Consider the following 23,048-nt stretch of genomic DNA (forward strand, 5'->3'; position numbering starts at 1 on the left):
AGGCAGGGTCAGCTCTCCTGCTCTTATGTAACACGGAATCTCAGAGTCCTTTTGATTGACATTTCCCTGATGACTAAGGATGCTGAACATTTCTTTAAGTGCTTCTTGGCCATTAAAGATTCCTCTGTTGCCAGGTGGTACTGGCGCACATCTTTAATCCCAGTACTCAGGAGGCAGAGGCAGGCAGATCATGTGAGTTCAAGGCCAGCCTGGTCTCCAAAGTGAGTCCAGGACAGCTAAGGCTACACAGAGAAACCCTGTCTCAAAAAACAAACAAATAAACAACAACAACAACAACAAAAGATTCCTCTGTCTAGAATTCTCTGTTTAGCTCTGTACCCCATTTTTAAAATTGGGTTGTTTGGTTTGTTGTTGTCTAATTTCTTGAGTTCTTAATATATTTTGAATATCAGCTCTCTGTCAAATGTAGTGTAGGTGAAGATCCTTTCTTAGTCTGTAGGCTGCCATTTTGTCCTTTTGATGCCATCATTTCAAGACAAGTGAGATTTGATAGTTTTAAAGGACAGAATACTGTTGCATATATTAGGTAGCTATGGAATTTTACATATAGTACTCAAGTCTGATAGCATCTTAATGTTTACATTTTTAATAGGCAATGTCGACAAAAGTTATGAATATGATTTCTTTTGTATTATGATGAAATTTTTATTGTAGAATTTACAAAAATTAAACAATTCAAAATAATTTAATGCTCACATTGGAAGCATGTCTCTACTATCAGAAATGATACTAAAATTCGGCATTGGTTACCAGGCCCCCAGCACTGATCCTGTCTATCCTCATAATAACGGGAGAAGGCTACGTGTTTGCTGATACCTCCTTGCTGAATGGATCTGGCTTCTTGTCCTAGCTTTACCTTCCACTAGAAGATTATTCTGGTTGATTGTGCATCTGAGCTTGTGTGGGAGACCTCTGGGACCTTCACTGCCCACAGAGTAACAAGCCCCGAGAGTCCATGAAGGCAATTTGGCTCAGTGCAACTCAGTAGCTGATACTGGTTCAAACTTGAGGAGTCTGGCTCTGAGTAGTTTATTTTAGTCATATTTAAGCACAGCACAACTTGGTGAAAAGTAATTCTGGTGATAACTACCTCAATCCCACATGTCCACCAAAGCACACATGAATCTCTCTGAGGAACAAAATAAACTAAATATAGATCAGACATGACTACATTAAAACTCTTTGTAAGGTATGTAAAGATAGATCCTTTCAATTGACTGAGAGAAAAAAAAAGTTATAAGGGTCTGAAAGAAAATATTAGGCTGGAAAATCTCCCGCCACACAGGTAGTGCAAAGGCCACCAGGCTTCAAGGCAGGTCTGCTCCAGTCTTCTGGGCAGAGAACAGGTTATGAATTTCTTCCCCGTGTACGTGTACTTAGCATTCCAGGTTCCCCTAGGGCATGCCTGTGAGCACAAAGACCTCTGTGCCCCCTACAGGCTCGCAATGGGCAAAGTCCGTGATGTAGGCAAGTGCTAACTGCTAGACACTGGCATTGTTAGTGACTAATGGACAATCTGCCCAACTAGAATTTAAAGTCCAAGCTGAAAGACCAACAAAGCCATTCGCGACCTATGGTGATCTGTATTTTGCGTGCAATTATCTTAGGAGCTGCTTAGCCCCACTTCACAGCAGAAGCCAATGGATGAGGGTCGGTGTGAGATATTAGAAGTGATTGAGTTGAGGCTAGAGATGCAGGTTGGGCTTACAAGGAACGAATACCTTAGTGGCCATCATTTGGAGCTTGAATTTTACCCTGCAGAAGGTGCACCATGGGAGAATTTGCAAGGTGTGGGGTTGTGAAAATCAAATTGATGATCGATAAAGCTCACATGGTAACTTGTCATTACACAGGATGTGTATGCTTTAATGTATAACTTTCAACATCTGTAAATTGCTTTAAAATTTTTAAATCAATTTTGAAATCTAAAGTGGAAACAATCACATACCTGCTGTGCAGGATTGTTGTGAGGATTTGCTAAAGAAAAGTCAAACCCTGATGTTTAAATCAGCCCCATCCACCTGCACCTTGGCATGCTAGCCACTGTGTTTCCCATCCATTGCCCCACCCCTCAATCCCCTGGGAAGGCAGGATCATGAAGCTTAGGCTTTCATCAGATTCACAGTCTGCCTGTCTCAGCCCCATGCTGGCATTGCAGGTTTGTACCACCATGCTTGGCTGGAACCCTGTCACTTCTCAATGCTCATTTGATTTCCCCACCAGATGTGGCCCACACGGTGCATGTGTCAATGTGCCTCATTCACAGGCTTGTGGTAGAAGCCTCTGTGTAACTCCCAGTTCACTCCTGAGGACTTTTCATGGTCATTCTTGGACCTGCAAAAAGGAGCAGATCCGGCTCTTCAGATGCGTGCTCTTGGCTGAGGCTGACGAGGCACACAGTTCACTCGACATTTTTGTTTCGGCTGGTACTGAAAACATGTGGCCATTTGGGAGTCCCTGGGAAGCCACATTTTTCACATTTTTGTGCTTTGTTTCATTATTTCACTGCTAAACTGTCCCTGGGCATAGGGCTGAAGTAAAGCCCAAGAAGGCTTTGATGTGCTTTGCAGAGAAAACATGTGCTTGACAAGCTTTCTCTACATGAGTTATAGTGCGGTTGGCTGTGATGTTGATTTAATGGATTAAAATACATACGAACAGGCCAGCATGATGGCTCAGCCGGGGAAGGCACTTGCTGCCATGTCTGACCCCTAAGTCACAAGGTGGAAGAGAACCAACCTCTACAGTCTGTCCTCTGACCTCCACTAGTGTACTGCGGCAAGTGTATCATAATAAATGAATGAATGTGATTGTTTAATATATGAATAAGGCATGCTCAAACCAAAACATAAATAGCATTGTATGTTGATCAGTTGGTAAAAATATTGTCCCCAGAGGCTTGTCAGGACCCTACCCTATATCTCCTGAAAGAATGGTTCACTATTAGCTGTTTCAGCGTTTGCAGTGACTTTATATAGCAGCCTGCAGATACTAAACGCCAGCTGTATTTTGCTACCTGCTCGGTAGCTCCTATGGTAAATATTCAAACCAAACTGTATTTATTCGTTGTGTACATATTCATTATCACATATATAAACATACACAAATATACATGGAATTTGAAAATATGGAAATATATTAAACTAATTTTTCTTTTGTCTTTCTAAAAATACTCCTAACAGTCTTATTATTAACTTCTACCTTTTGAAAACTAGGCTAAAAGAAGGTGTTTCTCTTTTACCTAGGATGCTGGAGAAATGGTTCGCTCCTTTGTTGGTGGTTTGGAACTTGTCGTCAATTTATTGAAATCGGACAATAAAGAGGTCCTGGCAAGTGTCTGTGCTGCTATCACCAACATAGCAAAAGACCAGGAAAACTTAGCTGTTATCACAGACCACGGGGTTGTCCCTCTGCTGTCCAAACTTGCCAATACAGTAAGTAACCCCTTGTTTTCAGGGGGTACTCTCAGAACATGGTGGAGCAGAAAACAAGGAATGTAAAGTCTATAGAGATCTGAATTCGGGCTTAGTGTGCATTGCTTATGAAGTATAAGACTTTCTTCAACTCATTGAGCTTTCTTGAGACTCATAGACACAAAGGCATATTCTACGCGCAGAACATTAGTTTGCAAGATCTTTGTTAAATAAGTGGGTTTTTATTGTTTGTTGCTGGCAAGCAACACGGTGGCAAATGTAAATGCTGTTATGTAAGCGCTAGCTGTCACCTTCCCTGCTACTCTCATTATCCTTAAGGTAGCTCTTCATTCCAATATTAGAGGCTGAATTGTTCCTCTCCCATCCGAGAAGCCTGGACTGTAGCAGACTCAAACTAGAAGGCCTTGGCAGGACTAGACTATTTATCTGAAACCATGCCAGCTAGAGCAGGGCCTGGGGACAATGACTTCACCATGCCCAGATGTATCTGAGCAGAGCTTAGAGTACCACTTGGCAGCAGGGTGACAAAACAGAAATGCAAACACTAGAAGGCCAGTCGGTGCAGGACACCCAGAATTTTCTAAGGGAATCTGTCAGATTCAGAGGGCAACCATGTCATTCTCAGTTATTCTATATGATATGAAGCAATTCTAAGCAAAAAGTCTCATCTACATAAAGAAAATACAAAAGGAAAAGTAGACAGTCCAGTGGATGTTGCTGTGTGTGGCGCTTTGTTCTCTCCTCTTCAGAAATTAAGGTGGGATTTGGTGTCTCGACACATAAAAGCACTTGCCGGAGTGTGAGGGTCAGAGTTCAGGTCTCCAGCACCCACAGGCATGCCAAGTGCATAAACTGGCCTATCTGCAGTCCCAGATTATGAGAAGCAGAAGCGAGGTGTTCACAGGGCAAACTGGCTAGCTAGAATAGCAGAGTAAGCAAGACCCTGGTTCAAGTGAAGACCCTCACCTCAACTTACAGCATTGAAAGTGACCAAAGACCACACCCAAGTTCAACCTCTGACCTCTGGGCACACCTGTATGCTCATACACACATATGCAATTCCATAATATGCAAAAACACATGGATGCCACACCACACACACACACACACACACACACACATGCAGAAACTGCAGTGGGAAGTAAGAGGTTGAAGAAGTGGAGTGAATCCACTCGTTGCAATGAAATGAAAAAGTCCTTGAAGAACTTGTAGAAATTTGTTATGAGTAGACTCAAGAGGCAATCGAGCTTCCTAAAACACATGATAGATGCCAGGCATCTGTCCCATCTTTGCCAGCACTGATTACATTCAGCTCATAGAGAACTCACCACAGCCAGGCCCTTTAACCCCACCATTCAAGAGGCAGAGGCACAGAGATCTCTAGTTAGGCATGTGATACTCTGCCTTCAACATTTTTTTTTTTTTTTGTTTTTGTTAAAGAAAACCAAAATTCCTGTTCCTTCAGGGTACTTCCTAAGTGGCCGGTGAGTGCCCGGTGAGTGCTCATGGCATCTCAGTGGGTAACAGGCACAGAGTGCATGAACGCAGCCCTCACACAGTCACTGCAGTTCACACTCAGTGGGTAACAGCCACCCAGTGCATGAACACAGCCCTCACACAGTCACTCTAGTTCACACTCAGTGGGTAACAGGCACCCAGTGCATGAACACAGCCCTCACACAATCACTGCAGTTCACACTCAGTGGGTAACAGGCACCCAGTGCATGAACGCAGCCCTCACACAGTCACTGCAGTTCACACTCAGTGGGTAACAGGCACCCAGTGCATGAACGCAGCCCTCACACAGTCACTCTAGTTCACACTCAGTGGGTAGCAGGCACCCAGTGCATGAACGAAGCCCTCACACAATCCCTGCAGCTCACACTCGTTTCTTCCCGTTCTGCAGAATAACGACAAGCTGCGGCGCCATCTGGCAGAAGCCATTTCTCGCTGCTGTATGTGGGGAAGAAACAGAGTGGCCTTTGGTGAGCACAAGGCAGTGGCTCCGTTGGTGCGCTACCTAAAGTCGACTGACACCAACGTGCACAGAGCTACCGCCCAGGCCTTGTACCAGCTCTCAGAGGATGCAGATAACTGCATCACCATGCACGAGAACGGCGCTGTGAAGGTAGGCAGTTTGGACGGCTCGTGGTCTAATGCAAGTTTGCAAATGTAGGCTGGGGAGGTGTGGAAGGGGCATTGTTCTAGAAAAGGGGGCTCGGTGGCTGTAAGATGCTCAAGCCTGAAGGCCTGTGTTTGGACCCCAGGAACCCATATGTGTGGTGCTTTGATTGGGGGAGGGGGCAGTTGGAGTGTAGAGACAGGAAGGAGGATCCTGGGAGGTCCATGAACATCAGTCCAGCCGAAATGTTGACTTTTGGCCTCCATAAATGTCCACCCCTGGCCACACACACACACACACACACACACACACACACACACACACACACACACACACACACACACCAACAAGGAGAGCATGCTCTTGTCTATGCCACCTCCATAATACAACTTTTTACTAAGGGATATTTGGGTACACAAAACTGTCAGGTCACGGCTGCACCATTGTCATGGTTTGTATTATAAAAATGTATAGGCATGGAATTTCCTTAATCAGAGCCGTATACGCTTTTGGTAAAAATAATAATCCCTGAATTTAAATTGCATTAAACAATTTATATCCCATGAGCATTGATAAGCACCCATGACTCTCTGTGACACAGTGTTCACCTAGCACATAAATGACATATGACAGATACACCCATTGTCATCTATAAACAGCAAGAGAGGTGGCTAGGACAACTCCAGACCAACGCGCGACAGCTGTGATACCCTAATGAGAGACTTCTCACACAGACTTGAAATGTACCTATGTATTTGGTCCACCAACAACATTTTGATGGTGATCAATACAAAAGCACTCAGGACACTGGGTATATGACACGTGTCTAAACCCAGCACTTCAGAGGCCAAGGCAGGAAGATCACAAATTTGGGGTTAACCACTTGGGCAAAGTGGTGAGACCTTGACCCATAAAATAGAACAAGCACCTCCAAAAAAAAACAAAAAAACAAAAAAAACAAACCAAAAAGCAAAAAAATAAAACAAAAATTCTTAGAGTACATCTACCTACATCAGGGGAAAAAAAAAAAAAAACAATAAAGTGTTCTTTTTATAATTTGTTCCCTTGCATAACATAATTTTATTGTTTGCTACATTAATTCTGAGCCTCTATCAGCCGGATGCATTTACAGTGGAAATGTAAACCCAAAGATGCTACTTTAGAATGAGAAATCTCCAGTTAGTCATCTTGTCAGATCTGGATGCTTCCGTCAGCGTGAAACACCTTAAGCAGAATGATGCTTTAAAATGCCAGTGGGTAATCTGCAGTCAGCTATTTTAATTTATCCTTCAAACTCACTATGGTTAAAAATGGGATGTTAATGTTTCTGACATTGAACCCAATTTACATTTAAATGTGCCAGGCTTTCCATTGTAAATATGTTTATAGCACATAAGTTAGATGTATCTGCTTCTTCAAGCAACATTTTTTTTTTTAAAATCTGGCATAAAAAAGTAGCGTTTAACTAATATTTTTAAAAAGTAAATTATTTTTAAAAACCAGCACATTAGCTTCAAGTTGCTGCAGGGTGACATAAGTGCTGTCCCTTTTATATGACTGCTTTCACACTTTGGAAAGAAGAAATGCCTGGCTTTAAATTATGTGTTCTGCAACTGAGCAAAACTTGCACTGACTAGAATGTTTTAAGTTTAAAAAACTGAAGCAAGTAAGTAGCCTTATAAAATGTCTGGTGTATAACTCAAAATGTTTCCAGGTTTTGTAAAGTTTATGTGTTGTTGCCCATTGACACAATGGTACGCAGGGATACAATTCTCAAAGATGTCTTCTGATGCATATCAGATCATGACAGTCGGTGATCTGATGATCTAAGCAGAAGTCCTGCCCCTGTGCTCAGTCACCCACACACTGCAGGTGTGTTAGGACAGAAGGGAGAAACCGACAGAGACAGACAGCAAAAAGAGAGCAAAGATGCATTTGGGCATGGCTTGGAGCATTGTTAGAATTCATAGAGAATCTTTCTAGAAGTCTCGTATTTGTGTTTCTAACTACCTGTCATTTTTCCGAAGGATAACCAAAGAGAGCAGTATTGGGGACAGAACAATAAGTTCATCTTAAATAGTAGCAAAGGGTCAGGGGAGATGGCTCAGTTGGGTAGGTACCTGCCAAGCCAGTGATAGGACCTGACACAATCCACAGCACCATGTAAAAGCTGGGTGTGGTGGTGCAAGTCTATAAGCAATCTATAGGCAGAAGTCTATAGCCTATAAGCAGTCTATAGGCAGAAGTCTACAAGCACAAGTCTATAAGCAGTCTATAGTTTATAAGCAGTCTATAGGCAGAAATAAGCTGACCCCTGGACCAGCTGATTGGTCGGTCAGCCACCCTATTCAAATCAGTGAGCTCGGGGTTCAGGAAGAGACCCTGCCTCAATACTAAGGTGGAGAGTCAAGAAGAGAGACACCTGACATTGGCCTTGGCATCCATGGGCATGTGCACGTGCGCGTGCACGCGCGCACACACACAGACCCAAATGTACATGTATATAAACCTATAAGAACATATACATTCACCACACAAACAAATACATCAAATGAGAGAAGACTGGTCTTACCATGAGAGGTATCAGATGTAAGCCTGTGCAGCTCACGCGGCCTTTTTTCTCTCCCACCCTGGCCAGAGGAGCAGGCCCTGTCGGCCTCGGGGGAAGGATGTGGTCTGCTTCTCTACTTGCCTTTAAAGCCTGTGGGTGCAGTGCCATGGGAGCTGGTAAAGAGATTACTTGTTCTTTTGACATGGGAAAGCCTCCTGAATTAATTCAGACCTCATGTTAATAAAGAAAACCTCAATAGATGAATAAAGCAATAAGATGCTGATGTAGTTAAGTGTTCCCGTTCCCTGCAGTAACTATGTCACATTAAACACATAGTAGCTGACTTTTTTTTTTTTTTAACTGTAGCTCAGTGGTTCTCAACCTTCCTGATGCAGCTCTCCGTGTTGTGGTGACACCTCCCCCACCAACCATAAAACTGCCTTAGTTGCTACTTCATAGCTGTAGTTTTGCTACTCTTATCAATGGTAAGATAAATGTTTTTTGAGATAGAGGTTCACCACCCACAGGTTAAGAACCACTCACATAAGCTTCATAAATTCCTTCCTGGCTGTTTTCCTGTTCTGTTTTGTTTTGGTGGGGCTGGGGAGCAAAGCAGCAGAGCCTGACGTACGCTAGGCAGATGCTGTGCACCAACCGACCGAGCCCCCTCCTGACCATTTCGTTATGATTACTGCTGTCCTGCTCTGCCAAAGGCCTGAGCACGACCTCCTCAGACTGGTGAACATTCCCGCTGTCGCTAGCAAGGAGCAAATATCAGCAAGGTCTGTCGCGGTCCTCAGAGTTAGCATGTCAGCCTAGTCATCAACAGGAATTTATGGTAGGGTCGGTTCCTGTGTTCCAACAGGTTTCTCCACTACTTTGGCTGGTATCATGCCGCGTGTCTGCCTCACACTGATGGGTGAAAGTGCAGCTCCAGGGGCAGGGACGAGAGCTTGCTCCTTCGTGGGCTCAGGGTAGATATTGTTTGAAAAGCGAGATTATCTAGTACACATGGAACGCCACGCCCGGCATGGTGGCACGTGCCTGTAGCCCCATCTCAAAAGGCCCTATCTCAACACCCCCATCTCAAAAAGCCAAAACCAAACAAAAAAAGTCACATTACCCTTACACACAACAGTAATTTTTCTGTGAGTCACAGTTTAAGGAAAGATTAAAGTGGGTAAAGTTGGTTGTAGTGACGAATTTCAGTCCAGTTTATCCAAAATAGTTTTAAGTGCACAATCAATATAAAACTATAAAATATGACATTCCTTCTTTTTGAACCAAGTCTTCGGAATTTAGCACGTGCCACACAGTGCCTCTTGGTGCCAACCAGCCACATCTGAAGTGCACAGTGAGTGACTGGCAGTGCCTTGCGGGATGGTGTAAGTCTTCAGAGTAGGAGGGTGACGCTTCATATAGACGCAGAGGGAGAGTCAGCATTTTTACCACACAGTTAAGAGAAGCATGGGGCATGTTTTCGGTCTCACCTTGGGGACCTGTAAACTAAGAAGAAGATCTGTCAAATAAAACTTAACATGTTAGCAGGTGACCCAGCAGCTTCAGGACCAAAGGAAAAGTGGATTCAGGTGGTTTGATGTTTAAAGTCAGCTAAGAGGTCAACAAGGATTTCCTAATTCATTTATGCTGAAAAATAATCCTGTGTCTGAGGCTTCTTCCCCCCCCAGACAGACCCTCTTTTAAAATCTACAAATCACTTCCCTGCTTTCCATATAATGGGGTGAGAATAGCTCAGCTGGATCCTCTGTGATTTGGGGCCTTGTATCATTCTGAAACCTTGCGGCTGTACGTGCAGACGTGTTGTTGGACACTGAATTGAAAATAGGAGAAGTCAGGTACACCAGAGTCACTTGCTGATTGGAACCATTTCATCTGGAGTGAACAGTGTGAGGAGGGAAGAAACCACAGAAGAAATAAACAGCACTAGCCCTTCACCAAGGCAGAAAAGGGAGTGAACTGAAGGCGAGGAGCATCCATGGAAGGCATTGAGCTTTTCCCATGGTGACGAGGCATTTGTTTTCCTAAATGTCTGTACCAGGCAAGCAAAAAGCTGCTGGGTAACGTTGGAAAAGGCAGGAAATTGAAAAAAACCTTCAGAAAATACAATCAGAAGTATGCCACACATTGGCAGAAGACGTTGGGAGCAATTCAACTTGGACAGAGTAAAAAGGGTTGTCTTGGCCACCTCCTAGCCCCCATTCATGTAGCAGCCAGATAGCCAGCGGAAAGAATCCAGCATCCACCCCATAGTTTTGAAGCCGAGCATGAGGAGAGAAAAGTGACACCTGTGTTTGTGAGCCAAGGGACGAAGCTCATGGAAGGACCTGCAGCGCCTACCAGTGCAACGTTTACTCTAAGTGCGTTTCCTGCCCATCAAAATTCTTCATTAATCATTGTCATTTTGAACAATTTCCCCATATTGCAGATATTCCAGAAAGTAAGGATTGTCCCATAGCATAGAAATGACAGGTTCATTGGATACATTCCACATAGAGGCTTTTCTCTGATCAATGTGTCTTCTTTTCATTTGTATTTTCTCTTCGATTACTTCAGGGAGGGTTCAGCAAGATTATATTCACATTTAATACTGTGTTTGCATCAGATGTTTTTCTTATTTCACTTTTTAACTTTAAAATCTTTATAGCATAGTTGAAAGATAGTTGCCAGTTGCATTCATAAGTTTAAGGTGTACACCCTTATAAGTTCACACACACATGTGCATGTACATTTTCACAAATGTGCACACACACACATGTACATGCACATATACTCACATACACACACATACACACTTACACACAGACTCACACGCATGCACTCACACACTCACACACACATACATATTAACACGCTCACATACACATATGTACAAAATTATCAACAATCCAAGAGGATGACCCCAGTGTTTCCTGGTACCTCTTGGTGATCCTGTTCTCCTGCCTGCTAGATCCAGACAGCATGTTCTTGGTGTGTCCTATTTGTCTGGCATCTACTTAGCTTAATTATTTTTATATTCATCCATATACTTATAGGTGTGAGGAGTTCTTTCTGTGTCTCTGTCTCTTTCTGTGTCTCTCTGTCTCTCTGTCTCTCTCTCTGAGCATGTGTGTGTAGGTGTGTGGCACACACACATGTATGTGAGGATCTGCTAGTTCGTGCCTATGGATGTGGAGGGCAGAAGTTGATATGAAGTACCACTTTCCACTCTATGTATTTATTTCTTGTTTGTTTTTGTTATTTATTTATAGATGAAGTCTCTATAGTCCAGGCTGACTTCAAGCAGAGTGTTTCTGCTTTAGGATATGCAGCATTAGTTCATGGTGGTAGGCTAGGTGGCAGGGTGTTATTTTAATGTTCTTGTATCTGTTGAGGCTTACTTTGCATCTAAGTATGTAGTCAGTTTTGGAGGATAGTCCATGAGGTGCAAAGAGGTTTTATAGTTGTTTCTAACTTTTACAAACACCTCTTACCAAGGGCCCACACTTTCAGCCACCATAAATGCATGAATTATATATTATAAAAAAGGAATTTTTTTCTTTTCATAAGATTAGTATTTGGGAATGTCACATCATGAATCCTGATGACACTCACTTCTCAGCCCTCCCAGGTCCACTTCCCACATTTATGACCTCCCCCCACAAACAAGAATCAGAAAAAGAGATTGCAATTTGTGTTGCCCATATCCTCACTGGAGCATGGTGGAACTCCTGGTGACCAACCCCTTAAAGAAAGCTGAGTTCTTCTCCCTCCCACACCCCACCAGCAGCAGAGCTCTCCTCAATGGCTTTCTGTCTTTCTGTCTAGGCTTTTTGTGGGGTGAGGTAGGGTGCGGGCAAGGGCTGTCATATTGGCCTTCTATGCCCCTCTTCCTCAACTGTGAGTCAACAGTCATCAACACCACAGCAAAAGGACCTTCCTTGCCCCTTATCATGAGCAGGAGCACAGATCATGGACTTCCATATGGCTTCAAACATTAGCAAGTCCCATGGACCTCAACATGGTCTCCAGTGTCACCAGCATGGCCCTCTGCCACAGTATGAGCTGCAGATGCCTTCATAGCCTCAGTGGCAACACAGTCCAAAAACATCAACATGGCCCCCGGTGGCAGCACAGCCCATGGACATCCACATGGCCCCCGGTGGCAGCACAGCCCATGGACATCCACATGGCCTTTGGTGGTAGGTAACACAGGTCACAGACATCAACACAGCCTCTGGCTGCAGTAGAAAAAAAGAAAATTCTTAATCAAATCAAGGAAATAACCTTGGTACACACACCACCCTTGGTGTCTCTTAGCATATCACGAGTAACAGCCTTCATTTTTAAACCCATGTAACTTGTTAGGATTGACCACACACGCACTATTTCTAGTATAATTACATGTAGTTTGTGTTTGCAGCTCACTATGTCAGTGTTTCCCACAGTGTAGCCCACAACCTTATTTGCCTGGAAACAATATGGAGCTTGCTGTTTTTAAAAAAAAAAGTGCATGCAGGTTTCTCACTAACCTGCAGGAATGTCAGTGTCAGGAGAATTAGGCCAGACTCTCTATAAGTCACCCCACCGACCACAGGAAAACGGAAGCATCAAAGGAGTTAGAGAAACCCAGAGCGTGAACAAGAGGCTGAACTCACACAGGATCGGCTGTGCACTTAGAATGCTCTAGTGTGTGGCGTCCCGGACACACGAACCAGCTCCTTCGTTTAGACTTAGGAAGTTGGAGAACTTGGCCTTTTAGTATCCTTGGGTGTACCAGACAATCATTTTGAGCTACTGTATTCATTCCTCATCAAATGTAAACAAATAAGGAGGGCATGCTACTTAAAAATTCGAAGACGTTGCAAGCTTTGAAAGTAGGAACACACGAGACCTGGACCATGGTGCTGCATCCCCTGTCAGTCTAACTCACACTGGTCCCCTTGGAAGGACCGGAAAGGATACAGATGTACTGTACTTAGTGGTCTTTTACAGCATCCTGACCTGTTACCCTGCCAACAGGGAAGCACAGTGTATGTTTAGACTAAGTGGACACTGTGGCTTGGCGGCAGCTGGCCCAGGTTCTCCTTGCATCGGGCCTCTGCCAGCTCCTGAGATGGTCACGGACTTTCTATTTATCATGGGGCACCAGACAGAGTACAACAACCTCACCTGGGTGCTTGCTAAATGTGTAGAATTTCAACCCTACTCACCTGCTAGATTAAAATCTCTATGTCTATGGGGTTTCCAGCAGGGTCACATGTAGCCTAAGTCTGAACAGCACTAGATTCAAGAGAGCCTGTGCCTTAACACAGCTGTAGAATCTGCAGTGCATATGCTTGTCACGGCTGCCTATCAGACATCCAGATTCACACATAGCAATTTTTCCTGCAAAACCGACTTGATACATTTGAAAGCTGACTTGTATATGTACCACCAAACTAGCTTCCATACCCTTTCTGTACTTGTTATTTAAAAAAAAAAATCCCAGTTTAAAAACAGAATGTGAGATCACTGATTTTTCTAATAATTCCTTAAATATTTCATATTATCATCCCAAGGCACCCCTAAGTCTCTGATTCAATAAAGGAAACTCTCTTTTTCTGGCATTACTAACTTATTTCTTCACATCTCACAAAAGTATCATTGTGTTCCAATTGCCTAGAGTTTGATGAGCCAGTGCACAAGTAGACTATTGGTCTCCTTAAGTACTGATCTTTTAAAATGTTAATTTTCAATGCCAAGTTCACCAGCTACCTCTCAGTAAGAACAAGTGCCAGACAGCTGCTCTTTTCTCCGCTACAGCGTTCACTGCAAGTGTATTCAGACTATGTATTTATATGGATTCCTGGAATGGCTTATACATCAGTAGTTTGGGTGGTCTTTTTCTAGTTCTTGGAATTTTCATGCACAGAACTATATGTTGATAGGTGGTTTCCATTTTATTCTAACACTTTGAATGTGATAGTGAGTTGTTTCAATCTATTTATTTATTTACTTTTGTCTATGGCACTAGTTTCTAATTTGATCCAAAAGATTTTCTAATCTATCTTTGATACCGTTCACTAGTCTATTCTAGAGAATATATAATGTGTTACCTTAAGCATAACCACACTCACTGTTTATAAATTTGCCATTCTGAGAAACTTGCTAGTGGATAACTTTTGTAGACTGCTGTGCATACCACAAGAGTGGGAGTAGGTAAAGAGTGCTGCCAAAAACACTCTGGCATGCCTTTGGCAGATATGATGACCAACGAAAGCTGGGCAGACACCCAGAAGCAGAGCTGTGGTCAAGAGGTATGTGCAGAATTAGTTTTAGTAAATTATTTTAAGTGATGTTTTATTCTTATTTCATGCCAAATGAGAACTCAAATTAGAACTTAGATAAATAGCATCACTCTTTCAGAATTTTAATTAACTGACTTGATTTTTCCTCTCATTATTATTTAAATTTAAAGACCTCACAATTGATAATTACTTTGGAGAAAAGTACTTTATGTTAATCTGCCTAAACACAATTTGTGGCTTTTTCTTTTCTTCTTTCCTTCCTTCCCTCCCTCCCTTCCTCCCTTCCTTCCTTCCATTCATCTACCTTTTCTAGATGTTGGTAATTAATCCCAGGAACATGTTAGTCAAGTGATTTTCCACTGAACTACATCTCTGGTCCCTATAGACATTTTTATCATTGACAATTTTACGTGTTCTTCAGTTTCCTGACTGACAGACTAATCTTTTGAATGTGACAGCAATTTCTTTGTGAGAGTAAAAATTCTACTTCACTGTATTCTAAGATTCTGGCTATAACTTTACTGAAGCCATAGAAAAATACACACTGCCATGTGTTGTCAGGGGTAACTGCATAGCAATGAGGGAGTTCTGTCAGTACAGTGTCGGCTGCACAAACAAGAGACCTTAGTTTAATCCATGACGCCCATGAAAATATATCCTGGGCATGGTGATGCATGCTTGCACCAGGGAGAAGCCTGGAGCTCACTAGCTAGCCAGCCTTACCAACTGTGAGACCCAGCTTCTACAGAGACTCGAAATAGTGAGAGACTAAAAAAACAAGGTATATGACACCCAGAGTTGACATCTAACTGAACTTGTATCTTGTTGATAACTATCTGGCAAGAAAGATAAGACTGAACTGTGAAATAACTTTCAGACAGATTTTGCTCTGGTTTCCTCTTTGCTGTCTGTCTGAATAAAAAATGAGTTAAAGTTGCTGTCCTTGGTTTTGGCTTGTGTGATGAGCAGAACAGTTCTCTTACAATTTTCCTTCTTCCTTCCCTCCATTCATTTATTTATTTACTTGGGTTTTTTAAAAACAGAAATCATGCTCTGCTTGCTAAAACCAAACTCAACCTTCCATCCTCTTGTCTTATCTTCCAAAGCAACTAGTATTAGAGAAACCATCAGTCCCTGAACATGTGGGCTGTGCATGTATGTGTGTGTGTGTGTGTGTGTGTGCGCGCGCGCGCGCGTGTGTGCATGCTCACACATGTGCATGTATGCATGTGAGTGTGCGTGCATGTGCATGTGCATGTGTGGGTGTGTTGTATGGTTACATGCAGAGTCCTTCCTGATTTGTGAAGTACAAATGTGCTTTTGTGATGTAGAAGATGCCCTGCCCCATCACTGTGCCCATCGTTGAGCCTCACACCACACCCTATTATTGTGCTCCTATCAATAGTGTTTCAGGCTAAATGGGTGAATGAGGGAATAGACATGGGCCTGGTTACAAAGGGTACTCGTGAGGAATCACGATTATGTGCCAGCATCCTGAGAAGCTACTAAATCACAGCAGGGATATAATCCTCTTGTGTTTTCCAAGAATAGATCCTGCAGGTGTCTAGGGACTGAGAGAGAAGGAAGTAGATCCACACAGGAGATTGGTGCCCTACCACTACATGAGACTAGGGTGGCCTAAACGGTCCTGAGTTTTGTGTGATTTTCCTGGGGAGATGTGAACCCCCAAGTCTGAGCTGGTGAGCCAATGAGTGTTCTGCAGTGACTCCTGAGGTAGCTGCATCATCTAAAAGTATCATCCAGCCAGGGAGATAGACTTCTTTTAGCAACTGCTTTCCTAACCTTGAGGCAGGGTCTGTGAGCCCTGAACCTTTTGGGCATCCTTAGCTAGAATGAGATGCCCTCTTCCCTCTAACAGGTCAGTGCTGGGGAAGCAGGCAGCAAGGGACCCAGAGGCACTGAGGCTTTGCTCATAGAACTGCCTTTTCTTACATGTGAGTAGCGCAACAGAGGTCTTTCTGTGTGATTGGCTCAACAGGGAGAAAGCTGCAGACCGCCCCCCATCCTCTGTAACAACACCCACTAACAGTGTAGGCGGGTGAGCCTGTAACAACACCCACTAACAGTGTAGATGGGTGAAAAGATGAACACTAGTCATACCTCTTTCAATTCTAGAAAGTGCTAGAGTCACCAAAAGACAAACTTGAGCAGTCTTCATGCCCATTTCAGCCGAAGCCTGGGATAGAAAAGAAAGCCTTCTCCACTCACAAGTCAGTTAAACACAGTTTCTGCTGCACAGAGGGAGCTAACCACAGTGTTCGTGGCTGCTGGCAAGTCTATGTATGTTTTTAAGAAAGAACTTGGAGTCACAAATTATTCATGTGAAGAATAATTAGAAAACCTTAGAATGTTAGGCTTAATAATGAAGGAATTTGATACTTTGACAACCATATGCTTAATGGCTGACATCTCTATGCTAAAATATATATTTCAGAATAATCTATTATTTTGAAAGACTAGCAATCGATCAATAGCAATCAAACACTGAGGTTTGCCTCTGGTCTAAGTGCTCCATTCCTCATCTTGTTGATCGCTACCAACCTCATGACACAGGCACTGTCCCCACTTTAGAAATTGAGAACTGTAGTTGAGTTCAGTGACACATACCTGCAAAGTCAGTACACAGAAGACAGAGCAAGAGGCACACTCTATGCTCAGGGCCAGCCCTATCTTGTGTAATGAGTTTTGAGCCAGCCAAGGCTATGTAGCATGACCCTGTCTCAGAAACAAAGCTGAGAGCCTTTGAGATGCCTCATCTGGTTAAGACTCTTGCCACCAAGCCTAATGACATGAGTTCAGTTCCTGGCTGCCACACTCAGGCTGTGGCATGCAGGCACACCCCCTACCCCAACACCAAAGATGTATCAAAGCAGAGAAATGAACCAAAAAGAAAGAAAAAGTATTAGAGGTGCAATTCAAAGTTTCATTTCCACAAAGCAAGAGCCATACATACTGCAAGCAATACAAATGACTTGGAAAAGTTTAGGAATCAAGGCGAATTCTCGTGGGCCAGGAAGCTGCAGAGCCCTAAGAAGGCACTGGGGCAGGTGCTCAAAAGGTTTCTAGCATCTTTTTCTACCTGTCCCTCTCCTCTTTTTTATTTTATTTTATTTTATTAATTTATTCATATTACATCTCAATGGTTATCCCATCCCTTGTATCCTCCCATTCTTCCCTCCCTCCCATCCCCCTCCTCTTTCTTATCTGGCCCATTTTGCTATTTCTCTGCTGATAGCCTTGCTTTCTCTAGTTGTCCAATGCTTCTTCCTGAATTTACACAGTCACCCAAAGTGGCTACACATTGTTTCTAATAACAGCGCAAAAGTCTCAGAAGAAAGACTCTGATTGGTCCAGTTTAGGTAAAGTAGCCACTTCTTGTCCAATCAACCATGGAAAAGAAATGAGTGATACTTACAAAACACTATCCGCTGCCAGACAGTGGTTGTGCATGCCTTTAACCCCAGCACTTGGGAGGCAGAGGCCAGCAGATCACTGTGAGTTCGAGGCCAGGCAGGTCTACAAAGTGAGTCTAGGACAGCCAAGGCTACACAGAGAAACCCTGTCTGGAAAAACCAAAACCAAAACCAAACCAACCAAACAAACAAAAACCCACTACCATCCAGTACTTGCCAGACATAAAGGCTGTCCCTCCTGATCTGCAAAGGCTCTGGTCCAGACTGGAATGTATAGTCCATGGCTCTGAATCCCTTATTGCACTGGAGACAGATTCTCAGGTAGGTAGACATTCCTGCCTTCCGTCATGCACTAGCTAGGATGTTGTAGAGTTTTCATGAAGTTGTTGCGCAGATAGAAATTTGCCTAATATTTTACTTCTAGCATGTTCTACCTTTTTTTTTTGAGATGACACATTCTTGCTGACAGCTTTGGCTGGTTTCATTAATTTATGTTTTTAAGAACTCTTACGTGGCAAGGTTCATCAGTTAATTTGGAATAAATTATAAAATACGAAAGGTAATTGTAATTTGTAGTGAGACTCTTCTAGCTTAGATTATGATAACAACGGCCCCTTCCTTTTCTTCCTTCTCTTTTCCGCCTCTCTTACGCCCTCCTCCTTGGCCTCTAGCTCTTTGTCATTGTATGAGATGGGCTGTTATATCCTCAACCTCAATTGGGAGAAAAGACACTCCTTCAGCGCCTCAAAGAATCTATGTGTTTCAGCCTTTATTTTGTGCACAAACCTGTGCCATAAACGTGTTGGTGTGGTGATTCCAAACGCACAGTTACTTGTGTTCTTCCTTATTCATCCATGTTGGCAGCAAACTCAGCTGAACTCTGCAGATTTTCAGTCAGTCACACCAAGCTAAGGAAGCTTTGTACCACACAGTGGTGATTAAAAGTGCTATTGGAGATGCTAACTCCTATAAAACCTGGGCCTGAGGTGTATCACAGTTCTAGAACACTTGTCCAGCATGGCCCTGGGTTCCTTCCTGGCATTGCAAATGTGAACAAATTCTACCTACCAGTTTGCCTTAAAACCTCCACAGCAGAGAAGCATACATCGCATCATTTACTTCTGTTTATCTTAGAGGTAACTGAATGAAAGCTTTGCAAAAGCAAGCTGCTTTGGTTGCATTGCATAAACCATGTCTCAGGTAGGACTTTCTCTCTTCTGAGTTCAGAGGAGCCAAACTGATTGCACCATCTCCATTCCTCGGTTGTGTTTTCAGAGGCTGTTACTTACACATAATAAGGTTGTTCTAGAGCCATTGCCAGCTAAGGAAAAAAAATTCAGGCCCAAGAGTGTCAGATTCCATGAAAATATGATTTTGTGTTAGAGAGCTGTTCTCTTCCTTAAAACATCATCATGTCACCACAGTTGGGAACGCCAGGTGCAGCAGAGTTTTAATCATGAGTAGAAGAAAATAATAAAAAAAATGACTCTGGGAGGCTGAACCCACCTAAACTCTAGTCCACAATGCTGCAGATTTAAGTAGGTTTGGGTCTCCAGCTCAGGCCTTCATAAGATAATGCTGGCGAGTGTCAGACAGCATCCTGCTGAGCTACGTGTCCATCAGTGCTGATCAGCGGTGGCCGTACCAGGCAGGGTTTTGTTGTTTTGGATAAGTGATCCTTTCCAAGGAAATGAAATCTCAGTCTACTCTGAGGAAAGCATCACTTCCCGCTGTGAGACAGGACTTGGAATGGTCAAAACCATTGTAGGAGGCGCAGGAGAGCAAGCTTACAGACATCCTTAAGGGGCAGGGGGAAGCACCCTGCAGACTAGTTTATGCCTGTTCTCATCTAGCGGTCAAGAATGTCCGCCATGCCCTCCTCGCAGCCTGGCCCTTTTGTTAAACCTCACAGCGATAGCGACCACTCCACATGACCTGGTTATACAGTGCATCCATCTTTGAGCTTGCGAGGACTGTGTTCCTTTCTGTTAGGAAATCTCCAGAACGCCCCATAACTGTTTGTTTTCACATTAGGGAGCAGGGAACAGAGCTTTCACTTTAGTGCTTGGCTGCTTCTGGACTCGGTGCACGGATGCAGGAGGCCAGCTCATTATTCTGGCCCTCGGCTGACCCAAAACAGTTTTCTCAAATAAAAAGCTAGTCACAGATGCTGAACAGAAGATTTACTACCAATAGTGATGGCGTTCCAGGCCTCGTGAATAAGCAGCTTTTAGAAGCGAGAAAATAGCTTCTGTTTTCTCTCAAATACAGCCATCCTGTTATATACAAAAAGTAACCGAGGCCTGAATTAGCACCTTGGGATCTTTAGTGTACCAGAAATATGCATGCATTAGCAGTCCCAGCTAAAGCTCCTTATTTCCCCCTTCTTTGGGATCAGTCAAGTTTTATTATTAAAAAAATAAATAAATAACTCATAGTGGGATATCCAGGAGCCACTCTGTATTCTCGGCCTATTGCTATGGCGTAAGATTTTTTGTTGTTGTTGAAAGGTCTTTGGGCACAAATATAAAAGTATGGATGCCAGACAAAGATTTCACTGAGGAAGCAAATGAATTCTAACATCCACAAACATCAGTGGAAACACGTATATGCCAGGTTCAAGAGTGATGGAACACAGGCCAGTGAGACAGTTCAGCAGGTAGAAGTGCTTGCTGGGAATCCTGATGGCCAGAGTTCAGTCCCCAGGCTCTGCACAGTAGAAGGAGAGAATTGACTAAGCAAGTTGTCCTCTGAGCCCCATATGTGTGCTCTATAGCACGTGCACACACACACACACACACACACACACACACACACAGACACACACACACGCCAAATGTAATAAATGTTTCAAGGGTGATGAAGCACAAACACTTGTCTTGATGGACCTGTGTATTCCTCTGATTTTCAGTATGTGCCGCAATTACGTTCACCTATGAATAAAAGAAAGCAAAAAATTGCGAAAATTTTTGTTAGTCTCTACAAACCAGCTTTAAAATTTGAATCCCCAAGGAGAAAAACAACGAAGAAAATACTCTGTCTCTCTTCAGAATGCTTTTGTCCTTTGTCACCTGTATGGTACAGGACCACTAGCCCCGTTAGTGGTGTGCTATGTAGGGACCTGGGTGACCATGAGCATTCTTGGGGCAAAGCCTAGGTTGCCGACAGTAGATAGCTGCCCAACACAGGGCAATCGGGTTCTCATCCACAAGCATGGAGAGGCTCCCTCCGACGATCTAAGTGCTTTGGCCATTTTTTTTTTTTCAGAAACCATACAATTCAGATACATGCCTTCATGTAGAATTTGAGTAGTTGGTAAATGGCATAAAAATAATTGTGTCTGGTATTTTTTGTGACAAGGTACTTGAGAAAACAACTTAAAGGGAGAAATATTAATTCTTGCTTGCTCATGAGTTTAGAGGGCTAGGTACATGGTGGCTGGACTCCATGAACTTGCTTAGGACATTGCAGGAGCAGGTGGGAAGGTGGCTGTTTACCTGATGGTAGACACGAAGCAGAGAGAGGGATATAAGAAAAGAACTCCTGAGGGTTCCTTGTGGTGTACTTCCTTCAGCTATGCCCCACCTCGTAAGGTTACCAGAACTTTCCATGAGCTGGAACCAAAAGCATTTAAGCCTGTTGGGAGTGGGAGTCGGGGGTGGGGGGAGGGAGGGAGGGGAGCGGAGGGTGGGGGGAGGGGAGTGGAGGGTGGGGGGAGGGGAGCGGAGGGGGAGGGGGAGGGGAGCAGAGGGTGGGGGGAGGGGAGCGGAGGGTGGGCATTACATGCTTCACATTCAAACCACGACTGTAATAAAATCCTCACTCACTGAGAAATGATGGCTGTGTCTGCCTTCCCTGGAGCAGCCTTCCCTGTGGGCAGGTACTTGGCAACCTGTCAATCAGGTGTGAAACTGGGAACCAACTACACAACCCAACCGGTGTCAGGCTTGTGGCCACCCACCTGCCTCAGCCTCCCAGGAGTGAGCTCGAGAAGCAGTGTCTGCCAGGGCGGAAGGCAAGCACTCCCTTAGCTGCAGCTATGCCCTTTCTCTTTGCTTTGAGCACAGCCTTCTGTAATCTGGCCTCTGCCTGCCTCACTGTCATCATCTTACCCCTTCCTTCTGCATCTTCCCTTATGGTACAGACTGGTAGACAGCCACACCTGCATCTCCTCTATTATGGCAGCATACGTAACCAACCAAAGACCATGCTTCTCATTGAGTCGTGATTTGACCGTGTGGCTCGATTCTTGTAAATAGAGAGTGAGAAACAGTGCCTGCTACTTGTCTCTTCCTGTGGACAGAACACATGCTATATCCAGGAGCCCCATTGCTAGTCCTAAAAGCTGAAGGATAACAGCCCCTGTAGTGGCTTTGAACTCACACCAACACATAGCCAAGTGATGCTGTAAGCCCTGTACCATGTACCCACAGAGTACTGCTCAGCTGGGGTGCCCCCTAGCTCAAGCGCTTTGGCATAAGCATTTGAGGGTGTTTTTTTTTTTAACATTTTGGAATATTGCCAAATACAAATGATATACCCTAGAGGTGAGACCCACGTGCAAACATGAGAGTCACTTACACTGCATTTAACACATATCCTGAAGGTAATTTTCTTTAATTTTTTTTTTTTTATTGCATCTACCATTTCTGAGCTGAGGCCAGATCGTGGAATTTTCCACCCATGACGTTATGTCAACAATCAAAAAAGGTTCAGATTTGGGAACATTTTTGGATGTCAGGGGTTTGGATTGATGGTGCTAATCTGTACAAAGGAAAGCAAGGTTCAGACTATTGCAACGCAACATGTGGGGGTCTTTGGGTGAAAACACTAATGGTTTATCCTGAACGTAAACTAACATTCGTGGACCATGTTCTGGCAGTCATTCACTGCATGCTTTTGCGTAAGCTCAGGCATATCCATGATGGGAAATGGCACAGGGCTGCGCATTGTTCCCAGCTTTGGCTGGCGTCTGTGTTTGCATTCGCTACTAGTTGTTGGAATGGCCCCCACCTGGCTTTTGACCACTGCCTTTCCTGGGCCTGGAATGGCCTCCCAATCTCCTCATCACACATGGAGCCTCCAGTGTCCTCAGTTCAGCTTTCTAGTCTACCTTCGTGGTTCAGTCACTCCTGTGCTTATTCCCTTCCCTTGCTCCTCCACGGCTTCCTAGGATTGGTCTGTCTGCTCTGTTGTAGT

The 23,048-nt window shown here is 43.8% G+C and overlaps 1 protein-coding gene across 1 annotated transcript in view; it reads left to right on the forward strand.

The window, feature by feature from the left end:
* Window positions 1-23,048, forward strand: part of Odad2 (outer dynein arm docking complex subunit 2) — a 154,255-nt gene that overhangs the window by 112,720 nt on the left and 18,487 nt on the right. Inside the window, exons 17-18 of the mRNA XM_051151159.1 lie at window positions 3,267-3,455; window positions 5,362-5,583. Of these exons, the coding sequence (XP_051007116.1) occupies window positions 3,267-3,455; window positions 5,362-5,583 (411 nt within the window). The remainder of the gene's footprint in view (window positions 1-3,266; window positions 3,456-5,361; window positions 5,584-23,048) is intronic.

This window comes from Acomys russatus, chromosome 9, assembly GCF_903995435.1.
Source record: "Acomys russatus chromosome 9, mAcoRus1.1, whole genome shotgun sequence".
Classification (NCBI taxonomy): Eukaryota; Metazoa; Chordata; class Mammalia; order Rodentia; family Muridae; genus Acomys; species Acomys russatus.